General features: G+C 37.9%; 1 protein-coding gene across 2 annotated transcripts in view; it reads left to right on the plus strand.

The window, feature by feature from the left end:
* Positions 1 to 27,491, plus strand: part of LOC5576402 (ankyrin repeat and BTB/POZ domain-containing protein 2) — a 371,364-nt gene that overhangs the window by 224,333 nt on the left and 119,540 nt on the right. For both annotated transcript variants that reach the window (XM_021849188.1, XM_021849189.1), the window contains exon 4: positions 14,874 to 15,382. In XM_021849188.1, coding sequence (XP_021704880.1) covers positions 15,042 to 15,382 — 341 coding nt within the window. In that variant the 5' untranslated portion in view covers positions 14,874 to 15,041. The remainder of the gene's footprint in view (positions 1 to 14,873; positions 15,383 to 27,491) is intronic.

Genomic DNA, 27,491 nt, shown 5'->3' on the forward strand with positions numbered 1-27,491 from the left:
TGGAACCCCTCTCATCGTGACATCATGTCTACTTGAAGGTTTCAAATAAAGAGCTTTTGGTTTATGTGGGAATATTATTAGTTGAGTTTTGGAAGCATTAGGAGAAATCTCCCATTTTTGCAAGTATGAAGAAAAAATATCCAAACTTTTTTGCAATCGACTATAGATGACACGCAGGCTTCGTCCTTTGGCGGAGAGGCCTGTGTCATCCGCGAACAAAGATTTTTGACATCCCTGACTCAGGTAAGTCAGATGTGAAAATATTGTATAATATTGGTCCCAAAATGCTGCCATGGGGAACGCCAGCTCTTACAGGAAGTCTTTCAGATCTGGAGTTCTGATAATTAACCTGAAGTGTACGATTTGACAGCTAACTTTGAATTATTCTACCAATGTATATTGGAAAATTAAAGTTTTTTAATTTTACGATCAAACCTCCATGCCAAACACTGTCTATGTCTAGAAGAGCAAGACCAGTAGAATAGCCTTCAGATTTGTTGGAACGGATCAAATTTGTTGCACGTAAAAGTTGATGAGTTGATTGAATGTCCATGGCGGAATTCGAACTGTTCTTTGGCAAAAATTGTATTTTCGTTGTGGACCATCATTCTGTTCAAAATGACCTTTTCAAAAAGTTTACTGATGGAGGATAGCAAACTGATTGGACGATAGCTAGAAGCTTCTGCAGGATTTTTGTCTGGTTTTAAAATTGGAACAACCTTAGCATTTTTCCATTTGGCAGGAAAATATGCTATCTGAAAACATTTGTTCAATAAAAATGATAAGCTACTTTCTGGAAGTTTCTTGATAAGGATGTAGAAAATTCCATCATCGCCAAGAGCTTTCATATTTGTGAATTTTTTTATAATAGTGCTCAATCTTCCAAATCAGTCTCACAGGAATTTTCGAAAACGTTCTCTAGATTGAGAATATTTTCGAAGTCCTGAGTAACTTGATTTTCAATTGGACTAGTATGCCCCAAATTAAAATTGTGCGCACTTTCAAATTGCATAGCAAGTTTTTGAGCTTTTTCGCGATATTATTGAATTGAGAAATATCCTAAAGAGCACTTATCAAATAAACTTCTGCCGTTGGAATTACTTTGAGAATTATTCCATGACGGATGTTTGGCATTAAAGTCACCAATGACAAAAAAATTTGACTTATTGCGAGTCAATTTTCGCAAGTCAGTTTGGAGCAAATTAACTTGCTGTCCAAAGCATTGAAAAGGAAATAGGCAGCTATGAAAGTATATTTACCAAGTTGTGTGTCAACAGAAACACCTAAAGTTTCAAAAACTTTAGTTTCAAATGACGAAAACAGTTGATGTTTTATACGCCTATGAATGATGATTGCAACACCCCCACATGCCCCATCAAGTTGATCATTACGATAAACAAAAAAGTTAGGATCTCTTTTGAGTTTAGATCCAGGTTTCAAATACGTTTCAGTAACTGCTATATGCACGTTACTAGCTGTAAGAAAATTGGTTCAGGATCTTTTCGTAATGGAAAAGGTCGGCGTTAAGTCAGAATGGAATATTTCTACACATCTTTGTGTTACTTCCAAACAATATAATGTGAAGTGATAATCATGAAAAAACATAATCCAAACCCCTCATAGAACGATTTTTTGGTAGTCTATGTAAACTTGGTCCACTCTGACTGAACCACCGTTTGGTGATTTGGTTCACCGTAACTGAACAATTTCTAGGAAAATAAAATCATCCAATGCTTCCATGGTCAAACTGGGTGAATATCTCTAAGATAAAAAAATTATCAACATCCTTCGACATCAGAATCGTGGATTCTTCAATAATCCATATCATCAACCCAGAAATCAGTGGCATTACGACAACTTGAAAATTGAATTTTTGTGGGGCCAGGGCATTGAAGAAATATTCAAAAATGTGTTCAGTCAGAGTGGACCAGGTAAAAATCTTGGTTAAACAAACGGGTTCTAAGACATTCCATACATACATCTCAGAACTACCAAAAACTTTTATTGGATTCTGAAATCGGCTCAAAAATTAATAATAAATGCATTATTAATATAATTATTAATAATTGAGAAATTTTTCACACCCGCCGTCGATTGGTTTTCGGCGAGAAACTATCGATGAACCAATGGAGAATCAAATTCGCGGCGATTGAACCATAGGCATTATATGACAGATTTTTTGAAGAAATCCTTAGGTGTATTTCATTCAAAATCTTTTATAAAATTCCTTCAAAAAAAGCGATGAAAGAATCCTTGATATAAATCTGGAACATGTATGGAAGATTGACAAAAATATAATGTCTTAAGAAATACGTAGAAAATCGTAGAAACAAATATAAATGAAATTTCGAAGAAAATCTTAAAATTATTCTTATTTGATTCCTTAAATAAACATTGTCAGTATTCCTGAAACAATCTCTAGAAAAAATATGAGTGTAAGTAAGTACTCATTTGAAGTAATTCAAGAAAAAATAATCGAAGGAATCTGATAAGAACTTGAATGCATCACTGTTGGAACTCTTAGAAAAGTACTTAGAGGAATCCAGGAATAAATAATAGAGAAATCTTTGGAGTAGTTTACAAAGGATTCAAATGCTCCGCTATGCCTAGTGGCGCTTGAGCCTGTTAAATAAACGTTTAAGTAAAAAATAGGATTCAAATGTTATTGTAAAATTCTTAAATTTATGCTTTGAGACGTTGAAGTTTTTTTTCCATTTGATATAAGAAATAATCGGTATTTGAACTAAAATCGAATCCTAAAGGAATTCCAAGAAATTTTCTAGGAAAATTTCTAAATTCGTGAAATGAAAAAAAAGGAAATGAACTTTTATGATCGCTTGCCAGACCCCCTTCCCCCATGTCCTAAACTCTGGCTACGCGCATGGATAGATACACAAAGTGCAAGGAAAGAGACGGCCTGGGATTGAACCCATAACCTTCTGCATTTAAGGCAGAAACGAACTTTTGCAAAGAAAACTTTCAGTCATTAGTTGTGCAATGCAAGATCATTACGCGAGTTATAAAACAGGTTATGAATGAAATTTGATATGCAAACGCGACTTTAGTTTGATAACGTTATGTATCATAGAAAGAGGCTTTTAGGCCATTAGTGACATTAATTGATATGATGAGTCTGAAAAATACAAAAAAAGCGCTAAAAAACGTCTAGATTCATAATTGTAACCTACGTTCACTTATCGTTATCAAACAGCCTCCACAGATGAACCGGTCAATCAGGCTCTGAGTACAACTGTTACAGAGACAACACAAATTATGCCCTGTAAGTGCTACTCAGTCGGCACAACATATGTTACGATGTCAAGCAAAAATGGAATACAAAAATTAAATGCACATAAACAAATGAACATTCACTGTCTTATGCACACATAATAAACGTTGATATCGGTGGTTATGATGGTTCTCCGGGGCCTTCTTACGAATTCAAAAGCCCCGGCAGAAGAGTTGTTGCACATATGGTCGGTCAGATGCGACGACGCAAGCCTCAATATGGTCTGGTAAGTGCTCGTTACCGCACTTATTGTTGTACTCTACCGACCTACACAGTCAGCCGCAGCAGCGATACAAGATTACAATCTTCTCCAGGTCGCGGGGATGACTATTAAAATGAGGCATTAACAGCGGCCATGAATAGACACAACAGAGCAGCATAATGTTCATATAAGCCCATTGTTGCCCTCCGTAGCCCACAGGTGATTATGATGATGACGATGAATTTCTTCTACCACCAGACCTTTTCCGAGTAGCAAATATTACTGATTGTGGTTGTGTTGTGGTTTACTGTGTGGTTCAAGGGTGTCAATTGTAAGAATAATGTTGATGGTCGTCTCTACGACTTCCAAATTGACATTGCAATTTGGGTTTTCACCTTTTCAGTTGAAGTTGATGGTTAAGTGATTTGTAAGCCGGGATCATTATGCTTATTACATGAGTGCCATTAGAGTAATAAATAGTTAGGGTATTGAAGACGAATATTTGATTGGCTAATGGGCATATTATAAGACTAGGTTCATTGTGATAAGAATTTGCCTTATAATGATTTAACAATCAGCTGAAAATGATTTCAGTTGTTAATATCCTACTAGATACTAGGGTGGATCATCCATTTATATGCAGGGGTACAGCATAGCATAGCATAGCATAGCATAGACTGACTGTACATGTCAATGGTTGCTACTCCGTGATTGATCGGAACTGGTAAGAATTGCACTACGATCCAAATGAATAAGGAATGGGAGTTTCCGCTTACTCTCGAAGTGCAATTTTAGCAGATCTAATATTATTGATCATTAACGGCGCCGGCCAATTCCTTACAGATGTTTTTATTAATGACGAAAACTGAAAATTACATGTATATATTTTAAATTATATGAAACAGGAATAATGCCGACACTTGTAGTGACGAACTATACATAGTTTGTTTGAAAATTACATATGAGTATTACTGTGCATTTTGTCTCGATATGGTAGAAGTTTTAAAAAATACGTCAACATTCACAATGTCGAGCAATTCAAAAGATAATTTTTAATAATGTCAAAAATGGAAAAAAATATATGTATATTGAATTTGTATAAGAAAAAAGCATAATGCCGACACTTATAGTGACGAACCATACAAAGTTTGTTTTAATATTACTTGAAAGTTAGGCTATCAAGAAAAAATGTGTTATCACAAGCATGAAACGAACTCACCAGTTGGTAATCCATCCTCGACTGAACACAAAACTGACACTGACAGCAAAACTTCTTGGCGTCCCTAAAACAAACCGTCTTGCTTGTGCCTTCCCAAATACCTACCCAGCAAGACGCTCCAAAACAGAAAAAAAATTCTTCGGCGACGAAACCACGCGCGAAACCGTGAGCAAAACCTATCTGACGACGCAAAATCGAAACGTTCTACTTGAGTATCACGAAGAACTACCTAGCAAGACGCTCCAAAACAGGAAAAAAATCTCCGGCAACGAAAACACGCGTGAAACCATGATCAAAATCTATCGGACGACGCAAAACCGAACTGTCCTGTTTGGTGTTCACGAAACACTCCATCCATTTATATGCAGGGGTACAGTAGCAAAACTCTGTAAGGAAAATTTCAAAATAACCTCATGCTTAAAATTTTAGGGGTCAATGCAAAGATACGATTTTTTAAATTATTGAACGATTTTCTTGAAATTCTCATGTTATATCTTTTCTACGTCCAATAGTTCAGTGTTTAGTTATAAAAAATCATGGAATTTTGTCAAAATATGAATTACGGAGGGCGTTATCATAAAGATTAGAATATAGTGAACAAAGAAACATTTGGCGAAACTTTGATCAAAATTAGTGACAGTCGACTTCATAAATTTTATTAAATTTTATTTGTAGTCATTTCTCATGTAAAAAATATTTGCTCTGTCCATGGATTCTACAAGTGGTTATTAATAAAACTAGAGAACTAAGTTTTTTGGAATTTTAGAACAGCATCTACTTTCGCTATGTTGTCTTTTTTAAATCCAAAATAATATGAACCATGGACTTTGATGTGGCTCAGCTTCCCCCCTAAACTGCTCATTTAAGCATAATAATGTTGAATGACTAATTTTCCTAGAAGTTTTTGTATGAAGAATGCTCGTTGAATGCAACTATTCATCAAGGTTAATGACGTGAATAAACTACCATATCTATTATGACTTCAAAAAACCATCGAACAGTTAGTTATTACGCTAGTAGATCTAAGGGCTTACGTTTCCGGAAGTTTTTTTTTTCCTAGCTTATGTAACCTCCAGTAATAACACCCACTGCTTTCCTCTTTTTCGATGATTCAATTATTATGTATTAACATCAAAATGACACTCTGTAAAATATTCTGAAAATCCCTTCTTCTTCTTCTCGACATGTCGTCCTCACTGGGACAGTGAGTGTTTTTATGAGCACTTCCACAGTTATTAACTGAGAGCTTTCTTTGCCAATGTTTCCATTTTCGCATTCGAATATCGTGTGGTACGATTATACTCTATGTCCAGAGAAATCAAGGAAATTTCCATTACGAAAAGATCCTGGACCGACCGGGAATCGAACCCAGACACTTTCAGCATGACTGTGATTTGTAGCCGTGGACTAAGGAAGGCCCCATTGAAAATCCCTATTAGACTTAAAATCCCTTCAACAAAATACCAAATGATTCTTAAGCCATTAAATTATTTTCGACCAAATGTCCATACGACGAAACGCCCAGTCGACCATATACTTTCGACTAAACGTCATTCGACCAAACGTCATTCAACCAAATGTCATAGATTTGGCTAAACATGTCTGAATTAAATAACAAAAAAAGGTTAAAATAAATCAGATTATTTCCGCGAAAATCATTATTCAAATACAATAAATCGTATTAACTCAGTTTGCGAACTAAATAAAAGAAAATCTCGCAAATAGGGTGCTAAAGCCCTGTCCCAATTTTACTACCAAACGCTCAAGTTTAGGCCCAAAACATTTGTTTACTATTTTGGAGATTTTGTCACGCCCCTTGGTTTAAACTCAAATTTTGAGTATATTTTGTTATCCGTGTTCCTTCAGAAATGTCAGATAGGAACAACCCCAGGGTTAAAACTAAAAGCCCTGTGGCATTTTTGTCGACAGCGTGAACGTCAAACAGCTTAGCTTAGCTTAGCTTAGACTGACTACACATATCAATGGTTGCTATTCCGTGATTGACCGAAGTCAGTGAAAATGCACAAAGAATCAACTAGAAGTTCGGCTGGGATTGGCCATAATCTTCTTCAGTGTGCATAATTCAGTGCCTCTATTTATACAGGGTCAATAACGGCGCCGGCCACGTCCTTGCAGTCAGGTGGGATTGGGGGAAGGAATGTTAGTGTGTAACCTTTGCTTTTTGGAGACCGTGTTTGCCTCTGCATCTCCACAAAGGTTACTGGCAGGGATGTTTGTTAATGGGGAGGATCGTTGGGTCATAGGATTCACTTTGATAAGCGATTAGACCATGATAAACAATGATTTATGAGATATATACATGCTTATACGTAAATATAATATTTTCATTTGATATGAACAATTTCTGTGTAGAGGAAAATTATGCCGAAACTTGAGGTGACGAACCATTCAAAGTTTGTTGAACAAATACCTAAATGTAACATTCCTACAGCTGTCAGGACGAAAGCATGTGTTATTATATTTTACTCATTTGAAAAGAAACAAAAAACTCGATTGGTTGGGACATCATAGAACACTCTTATTCTTATGCCGACACTTACAGTGGCGAACCATCCAAAGTTTGTTGAATAAAGTGAACCTTTCGCAAGTCTACACTTGTAGTGTCAAACCATTCAAAGTTTTTTTAATTACAAAAATAAAGGTATATAAGAGGTATTCTGAAAAAAAATGTTAAACATAAATAAATCATGAATCAGAGTTTGTGTCGACACTCACAGTGACGAACCATCCATAGTTTGTTGAAAAATCATATTTACATCCCACCATTGTAACGATTGAATGTGCAGTTATACATATTTTATAGATTAGAAATAGTAGCATGAAACGAGCTCACCAATTGATCCGTTATCCTTGACTTAGCAGCCACAATCCACTTTCGGCTTCACTCGTTTGCTCGGCTATAAAAAAGCACTCAGGAAAAAAAAAAAAAAATAAGCGCGCGACCCAAAAAGAATAAAAAAAAAACTGTTCGGGCTTTCTTGACGCACTGCCCAGGAGCAAGCGTCAAGGTCGAAGGATCAAACAGAACTAACCGATCGCGGCACTTTTTCAGTTACTCCAACCGAACTCACCGATCACGCCACTTTTTCACTTACTAGAACAACGCGCGACATGTTTGATCCTGCCCTCGTCGCTCGCCCCGGCAAAAGCAAGTGTCAAGGTCGAAAGATCAAACAGAACTCTGTCGACAGCGTGAACGTCAAACATGATCAAAAGTGTGATGGTTCATAATTGGAACCAATTTTAAAATCAAAGTTTAAATATGTTATAGCCGTTATTTGAGTTAAAAAAAATGCTAAAGTAGTTGCAAGAACATGCTCTTTTGTATTATTAAATAAAAACAAGAATTCATTAAAAATTTAAGGACCCAATTGAATTACCGTAAAAAAAAACTTCGTATAACGAGGTGCAGTATATGCACTACAAAATATGTGAGTACTTACAGAGCAATTTCAACGAATGGCAAATATTTAATGGCCGACATGATAGAGGAGAACAAAGCAGACCCAAATTATCTGGCAAGCCCTTCAATGCCACAATTTTAGCTTGCGCTTGTTACCCACACTAATTGCACCAGTCATAGGTACCGCACTGTATACAAATGATCAGTGCAGTCCGGTCTGGCGCATCAATTAGATATATCATAACTATTGCTGAAGATGTTTAAATTGTTGGCAATTTTTGTGTTTGTTTCCTGTTATTTTCCTTTTCATAGAAATCGAACGTGCTTGTGTCGGTTGGCAGTAGAAGGAACAAATCAATTTTATTTCGCCCGGGAAAAGTGATTGATTGGTTCAATCTTGCGCATTCGCCAAAGCGGGAATAGAAGAGATTTGAATGAAAAGTGAAAAGGCAAACCTTTGGGAACCCACGCGCGGAATGCCAAAAGAAAAAGTATTCCAAATATGCGAACAAAACCGAACAGGAATGAGAGAACGCGAACGGGTTAATGTTGTTGAAGTGGAAGCTTTGAAGGCGTAGCAAATTCCAGTTGAGCTAGAGTGTGAACTTTCGGAGAGTCAATGCGTGCATACGCTCTTTTACTCTCCTTTGGTATACGATAGCTGAGAGAGAAATAGAAGAAAAAAATAGATTGCTTTCAAGTAGACTTCTTTTCATCTAGCTTTTGTAAGGTTTAGAGCAACGAAGCTTTTTTCTCTGAAACCAGATGTTACTTTAGACTTCAATTAAAGTTCGTCGCTTATGTTGCATCAAAGATGTTGCGTCTGTGGCTACCGACAAAAGCGATGGTTTGGAATGCAACTTCAACATTTCAGAAAAGCTTGAGAGGCATAAACTGTATAAGGTGGAAGCAACACATGATCACATGGATTCTATTATTGCGCCCTTGCAGAGAGCTTAAAATAATAAGAGTCGTTCAACAAACTTTAGAAACTCGTGGCACGGATACATGAGCAGCAGTTACTTAATTTTAAATTTGCTGCTCTGGAGATTTTTGACGACGAATCATAGTGTTAATCTTTTATGTAATAATTATCTAAGGAAGCAAAAACTTTCAGTATCCATTACAGTAAAGGTTTTTTTTATAGGAATTCCTTAAGGGATCCCATTGCATTGAAACGGTAAACCAAACTTGCTCATTAATAAGAATCCAAAACCGTCAATCAACCCATGAATAATGTCCCAAGAAAAAAGATCAGATCCTGTTATGCACCACGGTCAAAACATGTCATCCCTGTCAATCATAAATGTGTCATCTTGTCTCGTCGGAAAAGCAACTTGTAAAATAACCAAAACAAAACCCAAAAATGGCATATCAGTTTCGCTTTACTCCTTTTCTGCCCTTCAAAAAATCGTGAAGACGAAGCACGCTTTCTACCGTTGTGCCCTGCGAGTAATGCACCGCAATCATTCAAGGGACCTTTCGCGCCCAACAAGATATTGTAATTTATGGCCACAACCGGCACCACCTTCTTCAGCTATCAATTGGATAAATTGATTTTTTTCTTTTGCTCCCGAAGCAGTTTCCCGGTACGGTGCACATAGGCAGAGCTAGTGACAGAGCAAGGGGTTCAAGTGAAACTATAACTCATGTCTCTCATTTTTAATTAGGTCACTTTATTCTAGAGAAGGCGTTCATTAACAATTTGATAATACTATGTTTATTGTTTGATGTACACATTTGGTTGATTTGTATAATATTGGAAGTTTAAATTAACTAACGCCTCCAATATACCGTGATACATCATTACCCGGACACTTAAGTTACGCTGAAAGTTCAAACGCAGTTTTAAATTTGTTTTTGTCGCATCTAGTATAAGTGTTAAAACAAGTTTAAGTCTGAACTTCAAATTATGGACAAAACATATAGTGAAAAATACAATTATAACATAAAAAACGTTATATTTATAACCCATGTCGTGTTCTTAAATCCGGACACATGTACCAAAATGCCGGACGCCTTTGAACCGAAATTCGGACAGCCGCATTTTTTGTTGAAAATACGCATGAAAAACTAATAAAAACACCTCAATGTAACTGAAATTATTCAAGCACACAGAATTTACATATAAATGTTGAAAAATATATAAAAGGCCAAAATGTTGAGTAGAAACACTTTTGTTTTACCTGTACTCCTTTCCAAGTGCCTCTATTTGGGGTTCACTGAATGAATCCTCAATTTTAACGTTTTTCATGCGTAAATCCATTCTCTGTTGACAAATCACACTTTTTTGTTAGTTACCCCTATATACTAATTAAACTTAACATATTTTACAAACACATCAAATATGAGATTTCCACGATATGTCCGAACAATTGATCCGGACAGCGCTTGAAACAGTCTTTATTTACACCACAATTGCTTATTTGCACAATTCTTCTCACTCTTTCGTGTACACACTTGAAAACTATTACTTTATACACTTATCTAATGCGAAAAGCACTAAATTGTTTAATGCAATAACTGTACCGTAAGCTTAAAGTGACTGACGATGTTATCAAACACTTCAGTATTGGATTTTGGATCTTGGAAAAACATCGTTCAACCGGTGCTGCCTTTTTGTTTTTATTGTTAACACTTCATTGCAAAGGATTACTAGCAATGTGATATAAAGGATTACTAAATGTCATTATGCGAAAACATGAACATATATATTAAAAGTTATAAATATATATTGAACTCCTGTGTTATATGCTTGATTTCATATTTAATTAAATAATAAAAATAGAACATTTTTGTACAGTAATTTTGGGTTGCCCTTAGCAACGGGTGTTTTGCAATTTTCAAGGCTCTTTGCCTACAGCAGTGGTAGGCGTGAGTTTCACTGGCTTCGCTGACTGCGATTGGCTTTGTTTGGCTACTGTAGAATGAATTTCAGATTTTTTCCCAACCCTGCAGAGCAGGCTTACGAAATACCGTGATGCATCATTACCCGGACACTTAAGCAACGTCAAAAGTTCAAACGCTGTTTTAAACATGTTTCTGTCACATCTAGTATAAGTTTTATTGTTTTCCATACATGTATACGTCGAAACTTTGTATCATGAACAACAATAGTAGTAGAATATACATTTAAAACACGTAAAACGTTAATTTATTGAAGCATGGTCGTGTTTTTAAATCCGGACACATGCATCAAAATGCCGGACGCTTTTGAATTTAAATCCGAACTGGTGCGTTTTGCGTTGAAAATATACATGAAAAATAATAAAAGGCACCTTACTCCATCGGAAAATCTCCAATATAATAAGATAACAGGCATAAATATACTAAGCAATATATGGAAGGTCAAAACTTTAAATAAAATTACAACTGTTTCACTTGCACTCCTTGCCAACATCCTGCATTTGATGTTCACAGAAAAGATCCTCAATATTAACATTTTTCTTGCATAATCCTATTCTCTGCCGACAAATTACATTCTTAGATTTATAATTATGCAGTTTCACATCAATTCACATCAAAACATTTTCCAAACGCACTAAATATTAGGTTTTTTATATATGTCCGGGTTAATGATCAATAGCCTACAAATCCGGATAGCGTTTGAGGCATTCTGTTTTCACCACGGTAAATTGTATGCTTAACAATAACTATAAAAAAATATAAAAAAGGTTATAATGAGATGCTTCATGAACTATTAAGGTTATGCAAAATACTCTGAAAACAATATCTTAACGACCTACATGCACTGCATCATTGTGTGGGCTGTGATTTAGAGCCATCACACGTGCAGAACGTAAAACACATCGTTCTAATATTCGTGAACATAAAATTTATAGGAAACCAAAGGAACAGTAGGCCGTCCCTTATTTTTCGAAAGTGCGAAATGTTATAAGTTCATTATTAAGTGCTCGTTTTGGTAAGAAAAAAAAAATCAGGTAAAAATTTGAAGTCCGTACGTAGACGTTAAGTGGTCCCCCAACGGCCCTGAAGGTATTAGGCGTAGATGACCGCGTGCGCAAAATCGAGCTCGCTGCTCTAGTCCACGCAGCATGAGAACGAAAAGCCACCAGTAACAAATTGTCCTGCGTGCGTTGATAATCAACATAGAAGTTCGTTTTCTTTTGGATGATTCAAATGTTACGTAACGCAATTGCCAATTTTAGACCCCCTCCCTCCCCCACATAACAGCTTTTGTATGAAAAATTTGAAATCTTTGTATGGACCGTAACACTACGGAAGACCTCCTCCCCCAACCTGTTGCGTTACGTAATATATGAATGATCTCTTTGTAGTTCTGAATCTTATGTCAGCGCGCTGTGTTATGAAGATATCCACAGTATCAAATACTATTTTTCTTAAAATTCTATGCTGATTATCAATTTGTTACTTCTGGATTTTCGTACTCATGTTGCATACACTAGAGCAGCAAGCTCGATTTGGCGCACGGGGTTCATTTACACCCAATACATTAAGGGTCGCTGGGGGACCACTTAGCGTCCACGAACGAGCTTCAGATTTTTACCTGATTTTTTTCTTACCAAAACGAGCACTTTACAATGACGTACCGTTTTGTCTCAAATTCCGAACAGACTCATATTCTGAACACTCGGTTTTTGTATGGCGACTTGGTTGAAATGTTTCGCTGAAATATGTCATCAAAGCAATACGAAATGGCTGTCAATTGCAATTAAATTTTAACGTTTTCAAATCTATTTTATAGCTCTGAAGTAAAGATGATTCTCTAGTTCAAGACCAGTAAGACTAGCTCAGATAAATTTATTTGCGAAATTATTCATTTGAATAAGATTTATTCGTGCTATTCTGAATTTGAGTCAAGGTGATCGGAATATGAGACAGAATGAACACAGTGTTCGGTATTTGAATCAAAATGTTGTTCCATACTTTTACGTAAAAACAATAGTAAACAAGTCTAAATAAACATTTTTTTCGGTACACCCAACAGCTAAGGGTTGGACTTTGTGAAGAAATTTAAATTTTCACAAATATCACCTAATTTATGCCTATCAGATGCATTTGAAGTCACTGCTGACCTTAAGTGTTCGGAATATGAGTCAAAACGGTACACACTTAAACTATTTCACCGACCTCAGTAAAATTTTTCGCCGAGAACCCAACAGCTGAGAGCTCGGTAAATTTTAACGCCGAATCTCGGTACTTATTTTACCGAAATTTCGGCAATCCGAATTTTTGCCGAGATCTCGGCGAACGTTACCGAGATTCGGTAAACGTTTACCGAGATCTAGGTAAAAGTTTTACCGAGAATCGTCAAATTATTACCGAGATATCATCTGTTGGGTTCTCGGCGAAACCGTTTAAGTGTGTACTTATAACATTTCGCATTTTCGAAAAATAGACATAGATTCTTTAACTAGAAGAGTTTTTTGAGAACTTGTGAAAAAATGGTGCAATAATATTGAGAAACAAAAAAAAGTTATCATGGTTTGAATATTTTTATTGCGGAAAAAATGAAGCTGCCGGTAGAGGGGTTAATATCAAAATTTGTATTTATTGAACTTCTGAATTCCAATTTTTTATTTCAACCCAATTTTTAAGGAAAACAAATAAAAAAATATGGGGGGAGGGGGGTTGCTTGATATGCTACATATTTTCCAAGGGGGGATATCAGCATATGTGACGAAATGCTACGAGGGGAAGGGGGGTGTAAAAAATCAATGAAAAAATTCTACGTCATTTGTGGACAGCCCCTTTAGATAACATCCCTATATTTGATCTTGTGCGATTTAGCTGTAAATATTCCTCGTTTTTCTATCAGAAACAAGATGATTCCTTAAGGTGTTCACTTTACCACCCCTTCTCCTAAAGATAAGAGATGACTCCGTTATTGTCCATGCATTAGAATCCTACTCCTTATTTCTTCAAACTACTTAACTAAATAAATAAAAAATCAGATTTTTTTATGCTGATTCATTTCTGCCTTCTCTCAGGATCATTCTCGGTAACCGGGAAAACCGAGACATATCACTATAAGCAAGGTTGAAAAGTGCTTCTTCAAATTACTAGAATATCTTTGTTCTCTTAGTTTAAAGCAGTCAGGACTAAGGTTCATTTGTAGATCTTTACCCTATAATGCCCCACAAAAAGGATATCTACCCACGTCATGGGTCACATTTAGGATAATCACCTAAGAAAAAAATAGGTGATAATACTAATTGTCACGAAGAGATCAGATCGTTAGGTCAAGTATTTCTTTATCTAGGCGATCTGATTTGATTTGATTTATTTGTTCAACATCTCTGACTGAAACCACACAGACTGTTTAAATAAGAACATCTATTTAAAAAACAATAACCTACTTATTTAATAATCATGCGGATTGGATTACCGAAAAGCTCAATATTATGTGTTAATAAAGCCTACTAATATTAAAACCAAACAAGTTGTAAACTCCGTTGAATAATCTACAACCTCTAGCCCAAGGGTAAATATATCCATAAGTGGTCGTCCATATATCACGTGGACATTTATGGGGGGAGGGGGGGGGGTCTGGCCAATGACCACGGTCCATACAATTTTTGTGTATGGACAAATGATCACATTGTTTCAATTTTTCAAGTTTAGTTCGTCACTGTTTGTCACAGTCCTCAAACAAGATAGGAAACATCTACAACATCTCTGAAACCGCCTATGTCTCCTGTTATGTATGCTTTTCTCTGTTACATACTGATCGATTGCTTCTTTGGTTTCCTTTCAGACTGTACATCCAAAGAACCAATACAATGCAGACACCCAACCGTTGGGACATCTGAACCACAACCAAAAGCCCATCCCTTTTGTCAATCTTCAAGCCAACTAGTACCTACCAAAAAGCCATGCACCCAGCGACGACGCTGATAGCAAAGAAAATAACAGTGGTGCGGTGATGATACTGGAAAAACCGTTACCCAAAAGTGCCACGGCCATCATGAGTCATGGCAGCACAATGACGACCAGCCAGCCAGCCTCCTCGCTGGGCAATAATGGCGGCGGCGGCACAAGTACCAGTAGTAGCAGCGGGGGCACCAGTAACCACTGCTGGTCCCTTGGGACGACAACTTCGACGGCGAGTGGCGGAAGCAGCAGTAGTGCCAACAGTAGTGGAACCACAGCCGGACGGCACAGTTGGGACCCTGGTCGGATAGGGGTCGAGCATTTGGCGGGGGCGCTGAGTCCGCTGTGTATCACTGATGCGAACCACGAGATCGTACGACCCAAGCCGAGACGGTGAGTAGAGCTTTTCCGTGTGCACCGATTTCCACCCTGCAGCTTTGAATGTGCTCATCAAGTCCGACCGTGTATAGGTAATGTGGCGTGGTAGCGAATGCGCTACCATCATGTGAAAGAAACAAAACCCAACAAATGCAGGAGGAAGCTTTCAATCGGTTCAATGCGAGAAACCTTAAGCTTTTGGAGTGTGTTTGAATCAAAATGCGAATAGTTCTGGAACTCTTTAAGTTAAAAACTTGATATTCATATATAATCCAAAAATAAGTTACTATCTTAATTTGAAAAAGCAATTAAGCCATTGAAAAAGTTGAAGTTAATCTCTGTCGCATAGTAGTGAATTGCCTTCAGTTTAACGTTGAAAACCTCTGTCTTACGGCTTCACCGGTTCAACCGTTAGAAAAAGCTCAATGCAAAAGCTTCCAATCGTACGTTAGAGTTCCCTTGCAGTAAGAAACCTTTTCAGGAATTTTGTTTTTATTCCAATCCGTCTTGGTGTTTTGAACCGTCGTTCGTTTTAAACCGCATTCGCGCGTACGGACAGATTATTACGTAATGTTCGCGAACGCGATGTTTTGTCGGCATGTTAGGGATATGTGGCGTTCGTGGAATCGACGGCCTCGGCGACTTTGATGGTTTACTGCACTTGTCCGGAGTTTGGTAGACTGTGAAGCAGCATGGCAGTAGCTGCCACCACAACAACTACTCGCTGATACGTGTCTGGAGGGTGTGATGAATGGAAGATATCGACAGAAGATATGCAACGATGAAAAAAAGTAGGTTCACATTTCCTTTCTTCTGAACATGACGGTCGGCGCTGGCTGTTGTTGAATCGTGGGTAGATGATCTGATTTGATGAGTGCTGATCGTGTGTTTTGAAAATTATTATTGAACTTTGTAATTACCCGGGTTAATTATTTTAGCCCAAGTCAAATTAAGATGGCGTGGTACAGAATCGTTTTCACTTTTTTTCTCTCTGTAACACACTCGAGGCGTGCATCTGTAATATACGTTGAATCAGAACCACAGAGCCTAAGCCCCACTTCGGTTGCTAGTCGAGAACTTTGTCAGAAATGCAAACGTTCTATTAAAAAAAAAATGCAATCAACCCCTGGAGCTCTATTTGACTTCATACTTTGGATGGCCGGCTCTAACTCAAGCACTGATTGAGCTTAATTAGTAAGTAATATTAGGCTTAAGTAATATTCCGAACCCATGGCAGCTCATGCCGAGAAGCTGTAACCCGGCAGTCTTACGAGTTTCCCGGATATAAATTAAAATGGCTTAAGCGCCACTCCGATTGGAGACCACTAACCGTGTTTGGAGGTTGCCCGACCTTTTGAGACCCTTCTCTTTAATAATATAAGATAAGCTGTTTCTATCGATTCAATTCGTGTTATTCCATATGGTCACTTTTTCAACATTACATATATGGTTCAAAATGAAGTGAACATAAACATATATTTGCTTTGAAATGCATTGAATTCAACGTATCGAAAACCTTTGCTCATATGGTGAAAGCTCTTCAACATGCAAGTATTACAATGTTTGTATTACGAACAGTTTCTCGTTGCTAAAATGTCACTATTATTCAAGCGTTATTCGCTCAGGCCCCCCCTATTCAATAACAACCGTTTTATGAACGTAATTTAGTACCTCGGATTTCCAAGAGTAGTGGCAACGGCGGTTACCTCGGCTTTTCAACAGTAGTGACAGTTTAAGTAGATTCTACAATTTTTATTCGACATTTAAACCACCAGTTCATCAGTTATTCATCGAACATCCAGAAATGCTTATTCAGCGTTTGTTTAACAGGGTTGTATAACGAATAATTACTAAATTATGGAAGAAAAGTTGTAGAAATCATTATTACCTATAATCACCGTCATCCAAAATAATCCATAGACAATTTTATAAATAAATATGATATTCATTTCAGTCTAATAAAGCATCAAAACAGACTGTGTTCAGAATGTTTTTCCGTTGAGCTTATGCTGAACAAATTCTACTATTTTGTATACTCATGATCATAACTGATAATGTCATCAACAACTTTTTTCGAAATTTAAGCCTGATTCGCTGCTGACAAGTAATTTCTTGGCCTATCTTGATGCATGGGAAATTTCTGCAAGGAATTGATCAAGTAAGCGCTTTTTCCTAATCGCATTACGCAATTGGAAAGAAATGTCAGTTCAAACGGGAGTCGCTGTAGAAAATTTCTGCAAGGAATCGCTGAGAAATTTTTTCAGCTATTCCTTTCCAGCAGCAAATCAGGCCTTAAGAAATAACACGTCATGCAATATTGTTAAATAGACGCTGAACAAGCATTTCGGTACGTTCTGTGGAAACCTAACTAATTACTGAAAAATGGCAGTTCCTTTCACGCTCGTTTTTCCGACTTTCCCGGTAAATATCCAAGGATTTCTATACACACAAACATGTCGGAGCACTTGATAAACAAAACGGAGGAAGAATCCTACAAATCCGTTGACCCGTTCGTATGCCACTATTCCATTTTTATATATAGAAGATTAAAATGATTGTAGTTGAATAAATTCTCCATTTCTGGGCAATTAAGGCTTCAGTAATAGTTCCACTTTAACTTAGTCAATAAAAGAAAAAATTGTGTATACATCCCAAGTTTCAAATAACTTTCATTTTAAGCTTCCGCAACATAACTTTGTTTTGTGCATATTGCGTTTCAAACCCCATCACTAAAGAAGATGCATACCAGTTGCACGAAAGCTGCGCTAAACTACGTGTTTTACAGCTAAAAGTTCGTTTGTTTCAATTAAGTTGCAATATAGTTGGATTACACCTTACGTACCATGTATCAACGAAAACATGTTCTAGCAACAGTTTCTTTGTTTAAATGATGTTTCTCATATGTAGTGCGAAAGTTTTTGCAAAAACTTTAGTTCATGTGAGTCGTGACCTAATTTCGACAGTTGTTGAACTTGTTTTCCGAAGGGTCTTCTTCTTCTTGGCATTGACGTCCTCACTGGGACAGAGCCTACTTCTCAGCGTAGTGTTCTTACGAGCACTTCCACAGTTGTTAACTGAGAACTTTCTTTGCCAAAGTTGCCATTTTCGCGTTCGAATATTGTGTGGCAAGTACGATGATACTCTATTCCCAGGGAAGTCAAGGAAATTTTCATTACGAAAAGATCCTGGACCGACCGGGATTCGAACCCAGACACCTGCAGCATGGCTTTGCTTTGTAGCCGCGGACTCTAACCACTCAGCTAAGGAAGGCCCAACGAAGGGCACAATCAAGTAATAAGCAACAAGCTTTTATTTATAGGTAATGTGGTAGCTTTTATAGTCCATCGGTGAAGTAATCGTTCAAAGAGCTAGTAGAAAAGAAAATTCACAATCTTGAGGTTGGAAGTTCGAATCTTGTTTATGTCTTTGTTTTGATGTTTTTCTCTTAAATATTTTGCAATAAACAACATATTTTCAACAATTGACAACTATGATTAGTTACAAGAGATATTTTTATTATTGAGTTGAAACAAACTGTGCTGCTTGGGTTGCAATACAGCAGCATCGGTTGACACATAACTTATAACAGACTCTCACTACATAATCGTGTGTCTGGGCGCTGAGTAGAAAACCAACTCCTCAGTGACAGTGACGTTCACCTTGTAAGCCAGAATATATCAGGATTTGTCCCGATGGCAATCTGTGTTCATTAAAATTTGGTCAACGGACTCCGCTCAGTCCTAGGATCTCAAGTTTCATGCGGCATGCCTCATATGCAAGTTGTGCCAGTTTACCCTGTTGAGCTAGTACATTCCATACATATTCCAAATCTTGTCCGTTGTTTCGTTCTTAAGGTCGTTGCCGTTAAATCAGTTTGTAGTTTTTTCTCTGTTGGTCTCTTAACCGTTCAACATTTTCAGGAACAATAGGTTGTCAATCTAAGGTTTCCTATCCTCGTGATGAGACTGCCAGGTAAAGCTTCCGAGGAAGAGCATTTCATATTCAGCCGCTGGATACCAGACGCTGTTTGAGCCGCACCTCCTTGGTGTACAGACGCTTAAGATTCACCTCCTCACTCTTGTTGATGTCAGAAGGACAACAGTACCTAGACTGCACTTCCAGCTAAGTACGCAACCCTTAGCAGGCGGTCTTTGTCATCTGTTGACCCGTGGAAGCATGAGGTAGGGATTTGTGAGAACCAGAGCTATATTCAACACATTTTCCAGGTTGTCGGCTACCCATTTTGCAGCCTTTAACCTGCTTGTCCCGATAAAAAGATGTACATCGTTTGAAGATGCCAAGAGTTTTGAATCACACATCATCTTGTTATCTTATCTTATTTTATTCTTGTCATCTAATATGCAACTGTCTATGCTTTTGTTGCATTGATTCGCGTTACTTTATTTTACAATAGGTTCTTTCTTTATCCCAGTGGTAACGTCCACGGCTGCAAACCATGCTGAAGGTGTCTTGGTTTGATTCCAGATCGGTTCAGGATGTTTTAAAAGTGTTCTTGGCTTTCCTGAACAAGAAACGTTATCGTACCTGCCACACTAACTATATACGAATGCAAAAATTACAACAACGAAAGGCAAAGAAAGCTTGTTAAGGCCGCACGGGACGTAATCATAATCACCCTATCCATTACAAGAAGCAAATCCCAAGAACCTCTCCATGTATCGATGCGAAAATGTATCACTATGATTCTATAGATGTAGTATACAACCCAATAAATTTTCAGCTTCATCGGTTCACTAAAACTCGAGATTTGCTTTCACAAAGTTTTGATGATAATTGTTAGAGTAAGACGAAAGATAGGGAAAAGAACACGGTCTCGCGTGTCATCTTAATAATAACTGTGTAAGCGCTCATTGAAAACTAAGCTGCGCACGCTCTGTTTCAGTAAGGACATAATGCCAAGAAGAAGAATAACTTCCTTTCTTACGTTAGACTGATTTACGGCATTCAAACAAGTGTCTTTTTCACCACTTCCTATAATATGTTAGGAACATTTAATTACATTCAAGCTTTCCCAGCTTTCAGGAGTCCAAAACATTCTTTACTTATGAGATTTTCATTTCAACCGTAAGCTAAATGATCTCATTGAGACCTGAGACAGTGGACCACACACTTATAATTCCCGTAAGAAATCATAAAATGGCAACTGTGTTCAGAGTGCCATAAACTTAATTTAAATTACTTAAGTTTCTTGTTGTGTTTCTCCTACTAGCACTAGTACCCCTTGAAGCCACAAAAAAAATAGATTTTATTATACACATATGCACACTGTCCAAGCCTCAGGTGTGTTTGGTCAACCAACATCGATATTTACTGCCTAAAAACGTTTGAACCAGTAACAGGTATTTATCCCGCAATCGGACCGCAGGTGACAGATTCTAGCTCTAGTCCATTCGGCAACAGAGCAACATGGGAAAAAATGAAAATGATCGAGTTGCGACGAATTGTGATGAATGTCCACATCATCGCCGTAACGGAGAGAATGTGAAGACAAAACATTCCACACTTCTTTGCCAACATGGGCGAGTGTGGACATATTGATTCATGGAACTATGCAACGGTGCTTTTTCGCGCAAACGGTGACGAATCACTAAACGAGTTTACGTTTGGTGTTGGAGAGTAGATTGGATGAATTTTCGTTAATGAAAATATTGATGCGATAATTCAATTAATGTGCTGCACCAACATTTCATAAAGCATTTGTCATTAAAATGATTAATATCAATGACAATTATAAAAACGTTACGTAACTTACATTTAACTCGTATATTTACAAGTCAGCCCCATTGGACGCTAACAAAAAGTTTTAATGCGCTTCTTCCACTGAACTGATATTTGCATTTACTCCCAGAAGCTAGTAGTGTCTTAGGCATAGAATTCCACTTCCTACAACTCATTATATTTGGAAAAACCACACCGAGCCGACTGACACCGCAACGATAGATACGATGATTACAAAACCGCGCCGTCGCGTTGCACAATGGGACCATTTGAGAAAAATACTTTCAAAATTTCTGAGAGGTCGTTTTAAGGGGGCAGGATCCGTAATTGATTTCAAAATTTTCAAAAGCAGTTTTTACGTTCAAAATTAAGAAAATTTACAAGAAAATGTGTTCACTGTATTCTATTCTCCAACTGATACACAGTGAACACATTTTCATCGAATAGCTTTCAGTTTTGAACAGAAAAACTGCTTTGGAAGTTTCGATGATGACGATGATTACGATGACGGAGCGTTGAACGTTAATGCATCTGAGAGGCGTTTTAGTGCATCTGTGTCTTCAGAGAATATGTTCAGAACGGTCTTCTTCAATTCATATCCTTTGTACCAAATTATATCGAAGTAGGCCACAAGGAAATCATCGATAATTTGTGTGAGGTTAGTGTCTTCAGCAAAGTTGTATCAAGCAACTTTCCTGAAGAAGCTTTATGCTTTACCTGGGTTTTAAAGCAAAAAATGTAGTAGTTTGGTAACCTTACCTTAAAATCATTTTTTTTTTTTTGACTTTTCCATACATACCTAATCTCACAAAATATCAAAACGATTAGATCTACAACCTTGTGGATAATTCAAAAAAACCAACCTCCAAGCTTCTAAGCTAGCAAGTGTTTTATCAATAATTTAATATAAAAAAAGAAAAAAGTCAAAATTTAAGCAAAAAAAATATAATAATAAGGATATAAGCTAACTAATACTAATATGGGGGCCTTTCTTAGCCGAGTGGTAAGAGTCCGCGGCTACACAGCAAAGCCATGCTGAAGGTGTCCGGGTTCGATTCCCGGTTGGTTCAGGATCTTTTCGTAATGGAAATTTCCTTGACTTTCCTGGACAATAAAGTATTTTCCTACCTGTCACACGAAAACGCCGTGGAACGTGGAACTCAACTGTGGAAGTGCTTATTGAACACCAAGCTAAGAAGCAGGTTCTATCCCAGTGAGAACGTAACGCAAATAAGAAAAAGAACTACTATAGCTTCTCTTTCAAAACGAAGCCATGGCTTATGAATAGAGCAAGCCACATCAACAAATTTACTGAAAATTTGATTTTAAGACTCCGCTGAAGACGATAACCCTCTAATTGAAAGTTAAAAAAAACAGGTGAACAAAAAAAAATAGAACATTCTGAACATATTTTCTGAACACACTAACGCGCTAAACGCCAACTAAGACCGCTTTTGGGTTTTTGACCGTCTTTTCTCTGAAATGGTCCCATTGTGCATCGTTGGAAGCTTCTTTTCCACAGCTCAAACGGCTTAGTTAGCAACAACAATGTGTCGACCACTGAGACCCGGTGATTAGGGGTAGCTTAGATCACTATCCGCTAAAAAAACTAACCAAGAGAAGAGTTTTCCTTTTCTTCGTGGGAGTAATGCCGCTAACCAGGTAGTCGTCCATCTCGCGCAGCCTCAGATGCTAATCAGCCGTGAAAAACTCCCACGAGCTGCCACACCTGCCTACCCCTGATTGCTCCCATCTGGTGTTTCTTAGGGGCGTTGTTTGCTTTTCATCGATGTAGAAGAAAAGTTCAAGCAATGGATGGACGGAGCGTGTCACGGGTACAGGCGCGGGCTGCGCTGAATTGCACTCACTGACGGACGATTGCGCAAGGCCCATCTATTTATTTGGAATTAGACTGGCTCGAATGCTAAGGATTTGAATGGAGAATACGAAAAGAGGCCGTTCATAGGCAGCCTTCATCAGTTAGTTTGTTTAAGGAACTTATTTAATCATTTGGCAGGCTCAAGTGCCTTTCGGCATTATGGAACCGAGTACAATTCATTTGTTTTGCAAACTGTTCCATATGAAACTATGGAAGCTCTGAGGAACCTTCATACTCTAAGGTTGGCTGAAATTATGAAATACATACAGTTTTGCAAGACGAGGGACCAGTCCACCACTTCACATATTCAAGGTCTTTCTAGGGCCCTGATTGATATAAAAAGATTGGTTCTGGGATTTCCACATATGGAACATTACTATACAACATGGTTATGTGCTACCAACACATAAATTACTATCTGCACTTCCTACTTGAAAGAAATGCGAGTCCTACGAATAAATCAGCCTTTGACAATATCTTGATAAAATCACGACACAAGTCCAATCCTTGATGCAACAACTTCTTTCTTCGGAAGAATGGAATGGAATCATTTGCCCAAATCCTTATCTGTTTGGATTTTGGCAAATGATTCCATTTCAAAAATTTCACAAAGCCATGCTAAATTCGTGGCTGCATGTCTCCATCCTCGTTTGTGCTACACGCTCGCCAAATCATTCTACAATTGGTCCGCCCACTTTTCTAGCTGCACTTCATGCCTTCCTTCTACCAACCATACTTGAAAAGGCCTTCTTGAAGATTCTATATTATTACCCGGAATGTAATCTACCGAAATACCAGTAACCGGAAAACCATTTATCGGAATGTACCATCATCCGGAAAACCAAATCTTCTATTTTTGACAACCTTTATCAGTGCATCTCAATACAATTTGTATTATCTCTCAATGATGCTTAGCACACATTATGTCACACTAACCATGGACATTTTCGACTCCCTCGGTTTCCACAAACACCTGTTCGAAGGACATCTCCAAACTGCTATAGACCAAATATATCGTTTTTCTTGCCGGCGACCCAATCCAACTGGGACAAAACCTGCGTCTCCCAGTGTTTTAGAAGCATTTCTATAATTTTAAGCTGAGAGCCTATGCCAACTGATCATTTGTGTATTCGTTTAGAGTGTGACAAGTATGAAAGAGCTCTGGAAAGTCTGGAAAATTGCCAACTAGAAATAATGTTCAACCGGCGGTATTCAATTCTACTACCCTTAGCATGATCTTGCGGAAATTGTACTTTTCTGCTACGAATATGTAGACCCTTAGACGGTACCAAAATTTGGTCGTACTTGCAATTTGTATGTGATATAATTCGAAAATGAATTGTCCGGTTTAGATCAGAAACCTTTGTCTTCAAATCACCTATCAAATAAAAAAGGGTGTATTTGAATGAATCTGACATCTCAGCATGAAAAATGTGTGGAGTTATGATGTTTTATTTTCTTTTGATTTAATACATCAAAATGCTAATCTTGCGAGGGAAGCGACGTACAACAGTGGAATTCTTATTTTAGGTTTGTAACTTGCCTAAAGCTAAAAAGAAGATCAAGAATTAGTTGAGCGCTTTGGTAATCGAGAGCAGGAACACGGGTAATGGTTTTCCGGATAAATGATTCGAAATGATTATGAGCGTTTGGAACAACTTGAATGCTGTTCTCCATTAATTATGGATAAAGATAAAGTGTTCGGTCCAGGTATTCACGGAATTTTCGACGGATTTACCGTACAGTAAAGATCTGGTCCGTTATGAATCGGCCGTCAACGAAAACAGCTTGATATTTGTTTACGAACGCGTTTACTTCAGGCGATGAATATCGGAAGATGGTCTAGCACTTTGCAGACCACATTTAGAATGGAGACCGCTCATTGAAACTTTTCGCATTCCTTGTGGATGAAGTGTATTACCCCTTTCTTGTAATCCGCCGTTCCGCTTCCTAGTTTGTGTCCATTACATAGGTATAGACTACTGATCATGTTCTCCTGGTATATCTTGATGAGTTCTACTTTGATATCTAATGGCACCCTTGCGTTACCTTGAAGTGGGATCAGGTGGGTTTCTATCATTTTCTGAACTGACGTAGACATTTCCTCCGTTTTCATTTTCCCCATTACCCATGCTTTTAACGGCATTCAGGTGTTCATCGAAAGCACTCGATTGCTTCCATCTTTCAATCAATTCACAAGATGCCTTTTATTACTGTACATCTCGGCTCGCAACCCGATGCGGGATATCTTGAGCTGCTCCATCTCTTCACATCCTGTTCCGTTGATGGCTGCTCACACTGTAGTCAAGCAAACCTCTGAGAGGGTCCATCAATCTCTTCCGATAATACAGCTTGGAGTTGCTACGTGTATGCTTTACAATATTGTGGCTCAACTTGAAAGGGCCAAACACAAGGCAGTTTAGGCAGTATTTTTTCGATTTTAAGTCAAGTAAAATGAAAAATCTACTAGTTTCATGCTTTCCAACAGTATTTTCAGTTTTTCTTTTTTGGCCAATCACAAAAAGAAAAAAAAACATTGTATACAGTTGGGCCTTTATCGTCTCTATACAAATTGAATGCATTCTTTAGCCATGTGGCATAGGTCGCAGCTACAAAGCAAAGTCATGCTGAAGTTGTCTGGGTTCAATTCGCGGTCGGTCCAAGACTTTTCGTAAATGACCACGATCCATACAAATTTGAAATTGTGTGTATTGTTCAATGCAAATTGTTAATGAACAGCCCTTTATAGGCTCCATGAAATCAACGCGTTTTAGTTGTTGATTCGCTGCAACACTCTTATATGAAACCATCTAGAACAGGCCTGCCCAACCTTTTTTTTTACATAAATGGTTGGTGCGTTCGCAAAACTATTCCGATATATGTAAGCCGCACGATTTTTTCGACCAAATAGCATCCGTAGCCTAAGATATAGGAAACATTTTAACTTTATCTCATGGATTAGATAGATATACAACAGAGCTTTCATTTGAGGTAAAAATCTCTCATATTGAACTATTACTGCGGAAGTCCCAATCATTTATGTCAAAAATTAGACCAAAAGGTTGGGCAGGCTTGATCTAGACTGAAGTGAAGAAAATCACTGCGAAATCGCGTCACTGTGACTTAGACACGTTCATCAAACTGTGCATGCAGCGAAACAAAATCGCGGGGTGTAGGTCGTTAGGCCGAATGTCGTTAGGACGAATTTCATTAGGCCAAATGCCATTAGGCCGAATGCCAGTAGGCTGAATGCCAGTAGGCCGAATACCAGAAGGCCGAATGCCGTTAGGCCCAATTATCATTTGATCATTTACTACTATTTTAAAAGGCCAACACATTCATGGGTTTTTTTTTTTCCTTTATTTTAATCAAAGGCTGTTCTTTCTAGTTATATTTCACAGCGGTTATTGTGGGCTTATAGGTAATGCAAATTATCCTGATCTTATAACTAACAATCCATTTGAAAATTCATCCGATGGCTTCTAAGTAGAGTTACATATTTCTCAGGAGCACAGAAATGTACTGACGAGCCTCCAACCAATCCGTCTCTCAGCTCATAGGAATCCTAGTGTGCTGCGCTAGAAGGAGGCTCATGAAAATTCTAAAAGCGCGCGCTAGGTGATGTGCTCTCGGGGAGACTCGTCTCATACGCTGCTCGGCGCTACGGCACACCATCGGTATCCAAGTTGTGAAACAACTGCTTAGTAACGAAAAGCCTCTACAACTATTTTCGCCTCATTATGCAGGTGTCTGGAAGGTATACATGATATGGTCGAAGACTCGCGATCCAAGAGTTACAATTTCAGTTCTCATTGTAAACTTTTGTAATCACTTCAATTATTGAGCTGAATTTTAAACAGCACATGTTACGGAGCGCATGAGACCGCAGTGAGACACATCTCAAGAAAAATGAGGCGCACCAAAAAAGGTCTCACAATGTACAGCGCGCCCGTGAGCTTGCAAGCAAAGAGGCTCAGTGCGCATCGTACCTTCGTGCTGTGCGTACACGAATTCTCTCTGCTCTTGGAAGTTTTCTTAAAAACTACCTAAAGCAATAAAACAGTACTTTTCAGTGCTACACAAACAGTACTTTTCAGTGCTAAAATTAAAAACGGTACTTTTCAGTGCTACTTAAACAGTACTTTTCAGTACTATTTTTTCTACTATTGATCCCTTTACGATCCTTGTTTGGACCCGTGCCTTCGATTTTTCGTTGGACCCGTTGGCGAAAGCTAGCGGTGGTAATCCTTCTTGGACACCGTCTAGGGAAAAAACCTCTCGAAGGTCACGTCTTTCTCGTTTATTAACTAAACATGGTATCAACAACTAACAAAAGGAAGGGTGAATCTCTGAATTCACTACTTCCTTCCAAAAAAGTGGGTTTTAAAACTGTCACTACACGTGGCAAGAATGGAAGAAAGGACGCTTCCCCGGAATGCGAAGTTTCTTCCAAGGGTGAAATGAATAATTGTATTGAAATGAGCAATCAGTTCGATGCTCTAGACA

Source organism: Aedes aegypti, chromosome 3, assembly GCF_002204515.2.
Source record: "Aedes aegypti strain LVP_AGWG chromosome 3, AaegL5.0 Primary Assembly, whole genome shotgun sequence".
Taxonomy (NCBI): Eukaryota; Metazoa; Arthropoda; class Insecta; order Diptera; family Culicidae; genus Aedes; species Aedes aegypti.